This window comes from Hylaeus anthracinus, unplaced genomic scaffold (assembly GCF_026225885.1).
Source record: "Hylaeus anthracinus isolate JK02 unplaced genomic scaffold, UHH_iyHylAnth1.0_haploid 0, whole genome shotgun sequence".
NCBI lineage: Eukaryota > Metazoa > Arthropoda > Insecta > Hymenoptera > Colletidae > Hylaeus > Hylaeus anthracinus.
This window is the reverse complement of record NW_026533254.1, coordinates 11378606-11393420: the sequence shown is the minus strand read 5'-3', so window position 1 is coordinate 11393420 and position 14815 is coordinate 11378606. Positions and strand designations below refer to the sequence as shown.

The following is a 14815-nucleotide window of genomic DNA, read 5'->3' as shown; positions in this document are numbered from 1 at the left end:
CTCTGTCCGCCACCTCAAAGTACTTTTGATAGATGCTCCCTAGAAAGACTCATGATACAAAGCTCTCGTTATCAAGCGGAAATTTTGTATATGCATAAATGATTATAATCTTAACGATGGGAGACGACATTTCTATAACATTGACGTGCCTTTTGATGAAAGTAGCTGGTCTTTGGTTGGCGTCCAATGCGGCAGAACAGCGACTGAGGTGGCTCACTTTGACGTACACCGTCGGCATGCTTTCTTTGGGTCTCTACGTGAACTTTGCTGATATCTGTAACACCTTGGACGACATTAGCGTGAGTACATAAAATAATTCGTCCATCGACGTGGAAAAGTTGCTTGTGGTCATCGTGCTTGAGATCGACAATGTTTGAATCGAGTAACATCACTGGCGTTCTAGGCCAAGAAGACGTTGGCCCTTAAGTTATCACAGATTCCAAATTTTAGTACATTTATTTTGAGATTATTCTTACTGTTTGTAAGGTACGTACTAATGCTTAAATTAAAAATTGTTTAATAATGATTTTATAATGGTGGGCTATCTTTCTTTAAGAAGCATTACACGGAAGACCTATTTTAATTAACGCTGGAAAAATACCTTCGTAGCAATTCAAATTAATTGAAGTCGATAATCAACAAATCTCTTATAAAATTTTTTATTTTTTCAATTTCAGAACGTCTTGTATGGTATTTGCAACGTTACGTTTGTCATCGTGGGGTCGTTCAAATTTGTCGTGTTGTTTTTGCAAAAAGCGAAATTCGTTAATTTGGTTCAGTACACGGAGTGCAACTTCTGGCATTCGAATTACGATCCACAGGAGAAAATACTTCTGGCTGAATGTCGACGGATTTTCACGTTTATCATTGTTTTCGCCTATTGCATACTAAACTCATCACTAGCCAATTACATACTCACGCCCTTAATTAGTGAGTTTGTTAACATTCGTACGGAAACTGCGTACACAGTAATGGACTAAGTTGTATTATTATTCCGTGCAAAGTGAAATCATAATTTAAAGATGAATACTTATATTTTTTCATATTAATAAAATTCTGTTATTCGGCATATGTGTATAATATCTTTTTTTAGATTTTTATCTCCTTTTTTTTAAGACATACTTTAGTGTTCAACCATATACTAACGACGATATATAATATTATATTATTTAAATATAAATGAAGAGCATAGAAAACTCTGACATTTCGGTACCTATAAGATATATGATTATTAAATTATTCGAGTTGCCTCGGTTTTGGCAGAGAATCCGTTTTTTCTTCAAAATAGATTTCCATGACCACCACGACTAATATCACTACTATTCATATCACTCCTATTTCAGTGGACTATGGTAAAAATCAATCGGAAAGATCACTTCCATTCAATACATGGGTAGACTTGCCACTGACTGTGTCGCCGTATTACGAAATCACGTTCATCATACAGGTAACGTGAATTTCGATCGATCAAGGATTTTCCAAAAGAGCATTTCGCATGTTATTCGGATATTATGTTTGATTTCATTATGTTATGGATAACTCTTTATTGAGATAATCAATTTTCTGTTTACGCAGATACTGTGCTTGGCTCAAGTCGGAGTGTGCCATATTTGCTTCGACACCTTTCTGTCCTTGATCAACTTCCACTTGGCCTATCAATTTCGTATATTACAGTACAGGCTGAAGAATCTCTGGGAATGCTCTGACAAAGACAGGGATCTGACTGACTATATTAATAAATGTCACGTGACGTTGAAGAAGTGCGTTCGCCAGCATCAGGCACTCATCCAGTACTGCGAGAAAGTCAACGACATATACTCGCTGAACGTTCTTGCATTTGTGTTGGCTTTAAGTTTATTGATCTGCTTGACTATGTATCAAGTATTGATGGTACGTATGGGCAACGTGATGATCTGATCTAAACAATGAAGACGCCGAAATTTAGACGCGTGCAAGAGTCATAAAGGGGACGTAGGCATCCAGGGGATTGTGTCTGTAGAAACAGACTCACATCATCCGAAGGATAAACTTGATACTCTAATATCGAAGGCTTAGGTGCTGGCTAGAAATTATTTTTCATTTTCAAGCTTCGAGTAGCTATTTCTCATTTTAATTTCTAATCAAATTTATCTAGGTCAATTTCAAATTTGCCTGATAATAATCCAACGTTTAAATGATCTAGTTATTCACCCTCGTTCATAAATATGTAGACACTAACTATCCTCAATGAGTAATTACTATACACCGTAAATTATTACTATACAACTTTTGTTTTTAAATTCTCTATTGGATGAGTATTTAACATCATTTAATAATATTAAGTGTTTTGAATACCATATTCAATTTTATAACGGAACTCTGGGATCGTTCGGATGAAAAATTTCAGAAAGAATGTCGAAATATAACCAAATAAATGAGATAATATTACTTTGGATACAATGAAAAAATTAATAGTATCCAAGTTTGGTAAAAGAAATTTTAATATTGTAGGAGTCTAAACGAAAAATAAGGCACGGGGATTCGAACTCACGATCCTCGGATCCACAGTCGACCGCTTTACCTACGCGACCAATCCTGTACCCTACGTTTCGTGTTCTTATTTGACTCCTTATTGTTGGGTGTGGGAGGCGCGGACACTACACTCGACCATCCTGAATTGACATTCATTCGCCCTCGAATGTCCGTTTTCTCGGTATTTGCGTCTCAACAGCAGTGCGCGCCGCGCCCTCTTTCGCCGTTTCTCCTTTTTTTTGGGGAGTCTCACTCCGACAACACTTCGAGTTGCCCCTTCCCTGGAGTGTACTCCCCCCTCTCTTTCTCTCTCGACGCCTCACTGCTGCCCGCTCCACCGTCAACACGACACCCGTCATTCGTTTCTCATTGTTGTTCATCGTGACTCATCGTCACTGGCCGGTCGTCTTCGGTGTAGTTGCCGCCGCTGTAACCCCCCATCCCGGACGAGCCCCCACAATGTGGGAGTCTAAACGAAAAATAAGGCACGGGGATTCGAACTCACGATCCTCGGATTCACAGTCGACCGCTTTACCTACGCGACCAATCCTGTACCCTACGTTTCGTGTTCTTATTTGACTCCTTATTGTTGGGTGTGGGTGGCGCGGACACTACAATATTATCTTATTTCTATAGATTTTATCATTACTAATTTGATATTTAAAAAAAAAACTATTAATAAAATATATTCGCTAATGCAACATAAACATATCGAAACATAAATGATATAATTGATATTAAATAATTCGCAACTTTTATTGGATATTTATTTCTACATATTAAGGAAGCGTCTTAGTACTTCTGAGCTTGTATACACTAAAGGACATGCCCATTCTTATTAGCTACGCGAATACGACCCCTCTAATAAATTATAATCTTACTTGATCGCCTTGCATTGATATTGTGTTGTGCAAAATGTGTACAGGTCGATACTACTCTTACGATGCGGGTGACGTTCATACTGCTCACATTCGGAAGCTTTGTTGAGATAGTGATGTTCACGTACAGCTGCGACCTTTTGATACAGGAAAGCAGGAACGTTGGCTTGACAATCTACTCTGTGGGATGGACCAATTTGCCAATGAATAAGATTGGCAAGTCGCTGCGATCCAGTATTAGTATTATGATTCTGAGGGCGAATCAACCGTGTTATATAACTGCCGGTGGCTTCTTCCCCATGTCTTTGGAAATTTCCACCACTGTACGTGACGTCATGTACTATTAAACGTGAGATACTGAAGATATTGCGAATATTAAGTCAGAAATACTATGCTACAGGTATTTAGCACTGCAATATCGTACTTCACATTACTGACAAATTCAACCCAAGAGGATGAGTAACCAAGTAGATTGATCAAACGATGTTGATTGTAGGTAGTTGTCGAATCATTAAGCAAGTAACATAAAGAGTTCCGTGATTGCACACAAGGTAATGTTTCATACGAATGTAACGAATTAAATGCAATTCTACAATTTATATGAAGACTTACTTCGATAATTCGAAACAATGATAAATTGAAAAATTAATTTCAAGTATAATTTTTTTACCCGCATAATAAACAAATAATTTCCTCTTAATTTCTCATAAGTCACATAAGTCATTGTAGTAATATTTTACATTACAACAAGGTGACATTTCAACACTTCCCTTCATTAAAATTTAGATAAATCCTAACAACTACATTCAAGCATAAATATACAAAAACTTAAATGAAACACGTAAATACGTATCCATATATGTTGTCTGCACCATCATCCAACCAGTCACATTACTCGATACCATTCTACACGCCGCGCCGATTCACGCGTACGATTCACGTGAACTCGTTTAACATCTCTTCTAATTAATCGATAATCAGAACTGAATGTCCCCTTTGGTAACTCATTTCTGCATCCTCTTCATTACAACGATACCAGCCCTATTGATCTGGTACCAGTGTTGTCTTTCGTTTTCACCTTGTGTCGGAGACCTACTGCCTGAATTATATACGACGCGTCAATTCACACGGTGGCTACTGCGGAACTGTAATTTTCTCATCGCTTCTTGGTACTCTGGTACTGACAAAGACCGTTTGAACGAGCTTGGCACCCTTGATCGTCGGTCGAAGTGTTTCTCTTTATGACCCCTGACATATAGTAAAAAAAATGGAGAAGTCCGTTCCCGAGGTGAAGTTCACCGTTTCAGATAGCGCGCATACACTCACCAGCGCGTCCCACAAAGAAGACATATCCATACCGATAACGAGAGTTTGCCTGAAAGTTGTTGGTCTCTGGCACGCGAAAGATCACGTGGAGCAACGTCACAGAAAGTTCATGCTGTTTTACACGATATACGCGATGCTGTACGGCGTGGTTCTCCAGACGAGAGACTTTTACTATTCCTGGCCAAACCTCACCGTGAGTGACTATTTAGTGATAAGGCTTTAACTCTGATACGCTAGCTTCTCAATCGCTTTTTTTCTTGCATGTAAAACTTCACACGTGCTTCGAGTTACTTGGTGCTCTATGAGTGTACCTGGAACAAGAAATTAGTATATGAAGGATTTACTAAATAAATTGTTGGACCATACACACCTTTTACATTTTTGTCTATGTAGAACTGGTGCAACACGTTCTAGCAAGTGCACAGTTGTAACAAGCCATTTGTTATTCTTAAATACTTTCTTCGCCAATATAATATGCTTATAATTTCCTCGCTCTAGGCCTGCATATACGCGGTATCCAACATACTGTGTCTGATTTTGATTTTATTAAAATTGTTCATTGTGTACAAGGACAAAAAGAAATTGTTCGAGTTGATTTTGTATACGTATAAGCACTTCTGGCATGGGAATTACGACGATAACGAGAAAGCGATGATCGCTGATTGCAAACGACTCTGTACATTGAGTATCGGAATTATCAATGTCTGCGTACAGAGCACGCTCACTAGTTACGTGCTGACGCCTATCATAAGTAAGTTAATGAATTTAGACGATTATATATCAAATTACGGTCTTATGAACTATGTTTCACAATATACGAACAAAATTTATACATACGTATAGCACATATTTATACGAACTTTTTCCATTGTTTATACAGTCCGTTTCATAAGTATTCGCACCCTCTATGTCTATTGAAGAAATTTGTCGCTAGCAAATGAAAAATCGTTGCACACACATATTTTGAAAGAGCATTTCTATTTCAGCCAACATTGGAAAAAACGATTCGGACAGAATCTATCCATTTAGAATGTGGATAGACTCTCCAATATTAACCACATCACCGTATTTCGAGATCATATTCACGACGCAGGTATTGTAAGCATCGACGCCTTATAATATTTTCACTAGACACGCTAAACTAATAAATATTTATTTTTTTTTTCACGGTGACTTTGCTTAATATGCCATAACGTTAACGTTACTTTCATTTATTCAACCCAAGAGACTCATGTCTCGTACAAAAAGCATAAAGAATATATTTGATTAAAACAATATAGTAATATTAATATTTAACTTTGAATGAGTGTACACTGCATATCTGCATTCTTGTAGGAATTAATTATTGATTGGTTGTCTATTAACATGCTGTTATTTGTTAATGCAGGCTGTAGCTCTGTTTCACATTGGTAAATGTTATATTAGCAGTATACTGAACCTGCACGTAACCACGCAATTTCGAATACTGCAGTACAGACTGACCAACTTGGCCAGCACAGACGCGGAAAAATCGAGCGTAAGTTTGTCGGATTATGCAGAGAAATGTTACTCGCGATTCAAGTGTTGCGTGCGGCAGCACAAAGCGCAACTACAGTATTGTAATATACTGGAGAGTATATTTACGATAATAATACTGGCACACGTGCTAAACTTCAGCATGCTATTCTGCCTGCTGGGCTACCAAACATTTCTGGTTTGTATTTGTCATTTGCAAATTATATATGCTCCTCTCGCACGATTGCTTCATGATTTATTTGCAATTCGTTGGATTCAAAATCATTTTCATTAAATAGATTGCTATAGTTCGAAGGACAATTATACGAAATTGTATTCTCTTCAGGTCGACGGGTCTCTAGTAGAACGCTGTGTTTTTGTATTTCACGTAATGGCCGACTTGTGCTCGTTACTGTTGTTTACAGCCAGCTGCGATGGTTTGATAGAGGAAAGTTCGAATATTGGTTGGGCGATATATTCAGGGCCATGGATAGATCTGCCAATGGATGACGCGGGCAAGAAACTACGGAGAGATTTGAGTATGGTTGTTCAGCGATCGAAAAAACCTTGCTGTCTAACTGGCTGTGGATTCTTTCCTATCTCCTTGGAAACTTATACCTCGGTAGGCTACATCCTTTTTTTCACAGATATATTTCACAGTGCACTGAACATTTTTTTTTGATTGATAGAGAACATATTATTCAAAGAGTAATATAAAAAAGAAAGTGTAGAAAATCGAGCATACAATGAGATGTAATTTGATTGAACAATTCTAAGTCTCAGATATTTTGCTGCAGGTTATCAGTACAGGTATGTCTTATTTCACTTTAATCAGGCAGTCCATGGTGAACTAGTCGTAAACTGTGAGTAACAATAAACAATATTATCGATACGTGTGTGGAACAAATTCAAGAATGTAAAGTATATTTCTTGAAAGAATAGTGATGTTTTATTACCTTTCACCATGACGTCTATTATGACGTCTAATATTAAAAAAGATATTTCGGTGGGAATTTGATTTACACTTCACTCCACTTCACTTCATGCTTGAAAATTTAAGAATTCTATCGAATATTTCTTTAATTTATTCTCCATTCTATTTCACTTCAGGATCGAAGACTTACCTTTCAAATTCTCTTCAAGTGATCATCCTAAGTACATATACTTTCGTTTCATTCGTTATCTAGAATTCGAATAAAATTCCCGTCGCAGTGCAAAACTTCATCGTCTCAATTAACAAACATGTACGTACTATATCGAAGTATAAAAAGAAGTCAGTCCTTCAGAGCGACGACGCGCATAACACCGATCCATCCACTGATCCATGCTCGTCTTCTGCTGTCTTGAGTGAGACTGAGCTCACCCATCGCTGGCAGGCATGAGTAATTGCACGTTGCTCTATTCACTGTCATCGTTTCTTTGTTGTCGAAAAGGGTGACACCTCCCTTGCACCGTGAATAATGCACTCGAATACCTAACGTCATTGCGTCACACGGGACAGGATGGTCGTAGACGCGCGATCTCCGATGGTCGTTGAGGATAATCAATGGATCAAAGTGTTGTCAGGGTGAGGGACGTTCCTTTCGCGTTTTCTCAAACGAAATCGATGCAGAAAAGCTTTCGTACGAGACCTCGACAAAAATTTTCAGCTATTTGAACCCAGCCATGCGCTCGGCGCAGAGTAAGGACGTGTCCATCATTTGGACGTGCTTCTTGATGAAAACCGTCGGCTTGTGGATGGCCGCCGATCGCGCAGAGCAACAACGTAGAAACTTCGCGTTGATATACACCTGCTCTATGCTCTTCATTGCCACCTGCATCGCGATAAGGGACTTCTATTACTCCTGGGGCAACTTCAATGTGAGTGTGCGTTAGGTCCACAGATTGGAAGACGTTTTATTCGAATAATAGGTAACGAATGCAACGAACGAGGAGGATTGTCCGATTGACAGTCAAGTCTTCTGTTCTTTGCGTTTCGAAGTTTGAAGGCTTGGCTTTTAGATTGTTTTGAATAATATAAGTTGGAGCTTTTTCGAAGCTCCGATCTTTAAACTTTCTCGAGTAATACGAATCCGGCACCTTTTCGAATCTCCGGATTTAAATTCTCTTAGGTAAACGATGGAAGAACTTCTGAGGCGATCGTGTCGAATCATTTAGAATTCCTCAGCTTTGAGATCGCCATTGAATTGTCCAATTTTTAATTATCGAAAATAATAATTCTAATTAATGGATGAACATCGAACAAACTTTGACATTTCACGCTTTTGTGATTCATAATTTTGTAATTCCAGGACTGCGTTTATATCGCGTGCAATATTATGTACCTCATGGTCGTACTCTTTAAGATCGCCGTGTTGTACACACACAGAGTGGAATTTTTCGATTTAATTCTGTTCACGCAAAAGAATTTCTGGCATTCGAATTATAACCTACGGGAAAAATTAATTCTAGACGAGTACAAGAGATTATGCGCTCTTTTCATCGTTATTCTTAGCTTTTGCACACAAGGCACTTGCGCTGGTTACATGGTGACGCCAATTTTGGGTGAGTCGAGCAAGGAATTAACAAACATTGTCATTTGCATCGGTGTAAATTATTTTTAAGCCATGTAACGAATGAAAATCGGTATTTATAGTTATTAAACGTTTGATTTCTTCGTTTGAGCCGTTCATTGGACAAATCGATTCAATTTAAACATTTGCACTCCATAAAACAAAATGTTGAGAAATGCGATGAAATAATGTACAGCCAGTGTAATAAGTAATCCTACAGGAACCATTTATTTTAAATTGGTTGCTGTACGAATACTTCTTATACTGACTGTATATTGTTTTTTGAAATTCCCTTTGTAATATAAATTCAAATAAATATTGAAAAAGTGTTTCCTTGTCAGGAAAATTATAATAAATATAAAAAGTTACGATTATATCAAGTACTTTGATACTTGAATTTAAGATTTTTCAAAAAGAGGAGTTAATCGATTTGCCCAGTGTACCATAAAAGTTCTAGAGATTTTGCGATTTGGATGAACTTTTTCTTACATTTTGAAAAATAAACTCTTTCGCTTTACATTTCAGGAAATATCGGGAAAAACGAATCCGAAAGGATACTACCATTTAACATGTGGCTGGACTTCCCCACAGGAACCTCGCCTTATTTTGAAGTACTATTTTTAATACAGGTATACAGCTACATTTACATAGAAAATCCATTCCTTTCCGTTTATAAAATAATTAAAGTTCATATTGTGAATTTTTTCTGCAACTTTCATAGCGACACTTTTTTTGAATATTTATATTTCCAACCTGTTCGCGTCAAACAAATAAAAATTCTACAATCATTGAATAATAAAGTTTACAACAATCTGACAGTGAATCATGTCTGTACAGATGCTGTGCGTGTACCACGTAGGTGTGTGTTACATTTGCTTCGATAATTTCTTGTGCATCCTAAATCTGCACGTAGCAAGCCAGTTTCAAGTGCTGCAATACAGATTGATGAACTTGACCGACATCCTCGAGAAAGAGAGACACATTCGAGCGTCCGATGAAAGCCTGTCGCGTTACGCGAGCACGTGCTATCAAAAATTGAGGAATTGCGTTAAACACCATCAGGCACTTATGGAATACTGCAGGATGCTTGAGAAAATATTCACACTGATAGTGTTGGGTCAGGTGTTGTTCTTGGCTATGATCATATGTCTCGTGGGATACCAAATATTCCTGGTTGGTACTATAGAAGAAATACACTCGCGCATTAACGTTGTAAGATTATCCTGCCAAAAATTGTATTGCAATTCGTATTTTAAATTCTGAATACCGGACCATGAGATGGATGTCATAAGAGCATGCAGTTGTGATATAATTTATATGCAAACCTGTACTTCTATTTGGTTCATTGTTTGATTTTTATGCAGGCAGAAACGCCACCATCGAGAAGCGTAAGTTTGGTGCTGACCATGGCTGCTACTTTGTGTCAGCTCTTAATGTTTACATACAGCTGCGATGGCTTGATACGACAGAGCAGCAACGTCGGCGGTGCAATATTTTCAGCGCCATGGGCCATTTTTCCAATGGATCAAATCGGCAAATCGCTGCGCAAAAATACGACTATAATGATTATGAGGACGACCAGATCTTGTTGCTTGACAGCCAGCGGCTTCTTTCCCGTTTCTTTGGAAACCTCCACTGCGGTAATTAATTATTTTACAATTAAATCTGATGTATTCGTTAATGATTATGAGGACGACCAGACCTTGTTGCTTGACAGCCAGCGGCTTCTTTCCCGTTTCTTTGGAAACCTCCACTGCGGTAATTAATTATTTTACAATTAAATCTGATGTACTCGTTAAAGATACGCGACTGGATTTACTTTGAAAATGTACGGGAATCTAACTAACTCATCAAAGAGGAAATCGACGAAATGTAAAAATTTGTTATATTACTTTTGTATAGCCTTGCGAAAATGAATATCTTTGTTGCAGGTTCTTAGTACAGCGATGTCGTACTTCACTTTATTAAGACAGTCGACACTTGATATGGGAAACGCACACTTAAATTCATGAAACTATTTGTTTATATTCAATGTGCTCGTGTAAATACATTCATACATTCACTCATTCATTAACATGTAATTACTAATACTTCTAATACTTCGAACACTTGAACGTTTACAAATTTCAATATTGACAACATTACAACAAAAACATTTACATAGTACGTTCATATAAACTGTAAATTCTTCTTGGAGGAATAAAATAACAAATGGGAGACAAATTTGAGTAGTGTGTTCACCTCTTGGACATTACGAACCTGAAAAATTGCAAAAACTATTGAATTCTCAAGCTGTGGACTGACTTCGCTAGGAAGATTGAACTGAGAAACCGCCTTATCCAAGTGATACACCGTTACGTACTCTTAAACAGTTTTTCCTCGTTAGCTTACAGAAGTATCACTGTCACCCCTAACTACAGGTAGCTTCGACGCGTCTTTCTATGCATCGTCGCGACACCTGTTCAATTGTATCCTGGTAAATAATGAATCGATTCACCGCTATCTCTCCACTTACTCATCCACTTTCTCCCTTCACATCTGAAAGCAACAGTTACATAGCTTGTTTGAAGTAAGGTAAGACAGGACGTGTGAAAGTTGTACACAGGATACGTGACGAGTACATCAGCGTCGCGTCACTGGGAATAACTATCCTCCGCGTCGATGGCGATCGATCCGAAGTTGAAAATTCTCGACACACGGTCATTTGTATTTCGCCATGTGCGCGAAGCAGAGCAGAGACATCTCCCTCGTGATGACGTCGTTCTACTTGAAGATCGTGGGGATGTGGTTAGCGAAAGATCGATCAGAGGAATGCCGAAGGATGGCTGCCATGATCTACACAGTTTGGGTTCTGTGCCTCGCCATGTCGTTCGAAATTCGGGATCTTTACTATACTTGGGGTGGAGACTTTGGTGTGAGTGTGATAACAACTGACTCTCGCGAATCCACCTGTGTGACATAAAGTACGAACTTTAACTTCAAAGAATATTTATTGTGTTTCTGTGAATGTAAATAAACGGAGAAAACACCTCTAATTTGAGGTGAATTATAGACTTTAAGGACTGTAGCTACAAAGGACCTCTATGCGCCCAACATATGCAAACTGTGTTTTCTGATTATAGGAATTAATTTACGTAATGTGCACCATTATGACTGCTGTGATGGTTTTATTCAAGATACTCGTCTTGTTCTGGCAAAAAAAGAAATTCCTTGAGTTGGTCGCGTACCCGAAAAAGAATTTTTGGCATTCGAATTACGACTGCTACGAGAGAATGGTTATAAATAACTGCAGCCGTACCTGCACGTACTTCATTTGCATCTTTAATTTCTTTGCTCAATCTACAGTTATCAGTTACGCGATATGGCCAATTATGGGTAAGACGGACTCACATCTGCAACGAATAAAATACACATTGCATGATAAGTTCTAAGCAATAACAGCATGATGTACTGTTACAACGAAGTATTCACAAAGTTCTCATATTTTCCTAATGGATAGAGTGTTTATTATCCTAAGAGCCTCCCGATAAAAAAGTAGAATGCACATTGTTTCAGAAAATGTAGGAAGAAATGAATCTGACAGGATGCATCCTTTCAACATGCACATTGACGTCTTAACTAAGTCACCCTATTTTGAGATGATGTTCGTAGTACAGGTATCATGAATTATTATACTCTTTCCTCTGTTGTTATGATATAATTCCCCATTGCGGATTTCATGCATTTACGACGTACACTTATATGAAAAACGTACAAAATATGCATAGTGCATGTAACATGTGTTCTATTAATTCATATAATAATATTAATATTTCGTTGTGCATAGATGCAAATATCATTTGGTTGTGTTTAAAATTAACAGACAGAACTTACACTACTCTATAATCTGCTAACTGTAAATATTAATTAACTACACTTGCTCAGGTTCTAACTGCATACCACATAGGCGTGGGTTACCTCTGCCTCGACAATTTCCTCTGCGTCATAAATCTGCACGTTGCTTCTCAGTTCCGTATACTACAGTACAGGTTCGTAAACATACACACGGTGAAGATGGAAGAGAAGTCGAAGGAAGCCTCAGACTCAGCTACGTTGTATCACTCAAACAAATGTCACGACTCGTTTAAGAGATGCATCAAACAGCATCAGGCGCTCCTAGCATACGGCAACAAGTTAGAGGAAGTGTTCGCGGTAGTTGTGCTGGGACAAGTGGTCCTCTTCAGTTTACTGATGTGCCTCGACGGATATCTGATACTTCTGGTTAGTACACGTTACAAGTGTAAACCAACATCGTCAAGCTAACGAAGTGGATGTTTATTCCTTGTATAGTTTCTTAGCATTTGAAGTAATGTAGTGCATGAAGGAACTTAAGTTCTTGGTTCGAATCTTTCATGTATCAGAATGGTATTTACTACGTCCATTGGATTAAAACTCTATGATATCATTCATTTGATTTCGTCGAATAAATAGGAGTTTTTTTTAAATTAATTTATATTCAGATGTTGCCACGAATAGTTAGGCAGCGAAATATTCAGCTCAAGGTTCTAACACACTGCGTTCTTCAGGGTGAGTTGAGTGAAGCGAGGCGCCTGATTTTCGTAATTCACATAGCAGGCTGCATGTGCCAGCTGTTGATGTTCACCTACAGCTGCGACTGTTTGATTCGAGAGAGCACGCGTGTAGCTTCGGCAGTCTACACAGGACCGTGGCTACGACTGCCGATGAACGAAGGTGGTAGAATGCTTAGGAAAGACATGCTTTTTGTAATAATGAGATCGAGAGTGTCCTGCTGCCTGACAGCAAACGGATTCTTCGTTGTATCGTTGGAAACGTATACTAAGGTGAGCGGTGTTGGGGCTCTCACAACTGGAGAATGTCAGAGACGCAGTAGCTATTCAATTATGCGATAGAAAATCCGAATTTTTGAAAATATTTTGTTTGCAAACTCTTGGGGGTATATCAAAGTTTTCCTGACAATTTCCAAATAGGAATGAGGTCGTTTCATTACATTTGTTAAAGGTGTTAAGTACAGCAATATCGTATTTCACGCTGCTGAGAAGTTACTAAAACGTATGAGAGAAATTCAAAGAGAAGAGGACATTTTTCTGGAACTCCCAGTTGATTTTGAACTGAGAATTTGAACATTATTTGTTTACAATGACTTGGCAAAAACGTGATTAAAGGTAGCTATTATACGGCAAGGTCTGTAAACGAAAAAATAAATTAGACTTGTCGGGACTATTGAGGAGGGACAGTTCATGTAGTTATAATATAATTTATATACAGACTTCTATTTCCAAATGATTTATTATTTAATATTTATGGAAGTAGGTACACCCATCCTCGCGAGGCATTAGTTTACGTACTGTTGCGATCGTTTGATAGGACACCGCGCCATGGGCCATTTTTCCAATGGATTGAATGTAAACTTTGTGAAAATAAAGTTTATGGCAATGAGACAGTTCTCTAGTGGTGAACAATAACCTCAAAGATATCGTTATTTTCCATCTTAAATGATTTACGAAACAAAATTTAATACAACGCTTTGGGGGGTTTGAAATCCACTACATATAATATAAACATGCAAACATATATTTCATACTTAATATCAGAAAAGTGACCGTATGTAGACATTATGTATGAGTCACGTAGATATTAATGATAATGTATTTCACAATTCCTTCCAATGGGTGTATTCATCTTCAATACGCCACAAATCTGCAAAGTTGCAAACACTAATGACACCTGAAGCTGTAGACTTACTTTACCAGGCAGATGCTACTTCATCAGAGCTAATCCGGTGTCAATATGTCTGCTTCAAGTAATACACCGTTACGTACTGTTAAATAGTTCTTCCTCGTTAGCTTACAACAGTGTTACTGTAACCCCTGAGGATACAGGGGTTGCAGTAGCTACAACGTCACCCCTGAATCATAAATAATAAATCGATTCAACGCCATCTCTCCACTTTAACCTTCCACTTTGTCCCCTCACTTCTGAGAGCACCAATTACGTGTACCGTACTACCTTACATAGCTCGTTTGAAGTAGGGTA

General features: G+C 38.1%; 3 protein-coding genes and 1 long non-coding RNA gene across 6 annotated transcripts; 3 read left to right on the top strand and 1 right to left on the bottom strand.

Annotated features, from left to right (window-relative positions):
- Positions 1–98: 98 nt before the first annotated feature.
- On the top strand, positions 99–3911 carry LOC128892344 (odorant receptor 49b-like). 2 transcript variants are annotated; one of them, XM_054152725.1, is made up of 6 exons: positions 99–299; positions 678–930; positions 1344–1447; positions 1576–1890; positions 3539–3712; positions 3790–3911. In XM_054152725.1, exons 1-6 carry the CDS (start codon positions 99–101, stop codon positions 3850–3852), a joined length of 1110 nt encoding a protein of 369 aa, XP_054008700.1. In that variant the 3' UTR covers positions 3853–3911. The 2 variants fall into 2 exon arrangements, with proteins under 2 accessions (XP_054008700.1, XP_054008694.1); XM_054152719.1 differs by having other exon boundaries at positions 3437–3712.
- Positions 3912–4641: 730 nt separating this feature from the next.
- On the top strand, positions 4642–10999 carry LOC128892308 (odorant receptor Or2-like). Of its 2 annotated transcripts, XM_054152652.1 has the most exons (7): positions 4784–4908; positions 7859–8069; positions 8501–8753; positions 9287–9390; positions 9599–9934; positions 10126–10401; positions 10693–10999. In XM_054152652.1, the coding sequence occupies exons 2-7, from the start codon at positions 7875–7877 to the stop codon at positions 10771–10773; spliced, it is 1245 nt and encodes a 414-aa protein (XP_054008627.1). In that variant the 5' UTR covers positions 4784–4908; positions 7859–7874; the 3' UTR covers positions 10774–10999. The 2 variants fall into 2 exon arrangements, with proteins under 2 accessions (XP_054008618.1, XP_054008627.1); XM_054152643.1 differs by lacking the exon at positions 7859–8069 and having other exon boundaries at positions 4642–4908; positions 10693–10997.
- On the bottom strand, positions 4771–7188 carry LOC128892386 (uncharacterized). The gene is made up of 3 exons (XR_008461078.1): positions 7166–7188; positions 6776–7070; positions 4771–4971 (listed from the first exon to the last, which is right to left on the bottom strand). It is a non-coding gene; the product is annotated as an uncharacterized LOC128892386 (long non-coding RNA).
- A 478-nt stretch (positions 11000–11477) lies between the features above and the next one.
- Positions 11478–14395, top strand: LOC128892280 (odorant receptor 13a-like). Its single transcript, XM_054152593.1, has 7 exons — positions 11478–11675; positions 11884–12136; positions 12317–12417; positions 12686–13021; positions 13327–13602; positions 13781–13944; positions 14090–14395. Exons 1-6 carry the CDS (start codon positions 11478–11480, stop codon positions 13826–13828), a joined length of 1212 nt encoding a protein of 403 aa, XP_054008568.1. The 3' UTR covers positions 13829–13944; positions 14090–14395.
- The last annotated feature ends 420 nt before the right edge of the window (positions 14396–14815 follow it).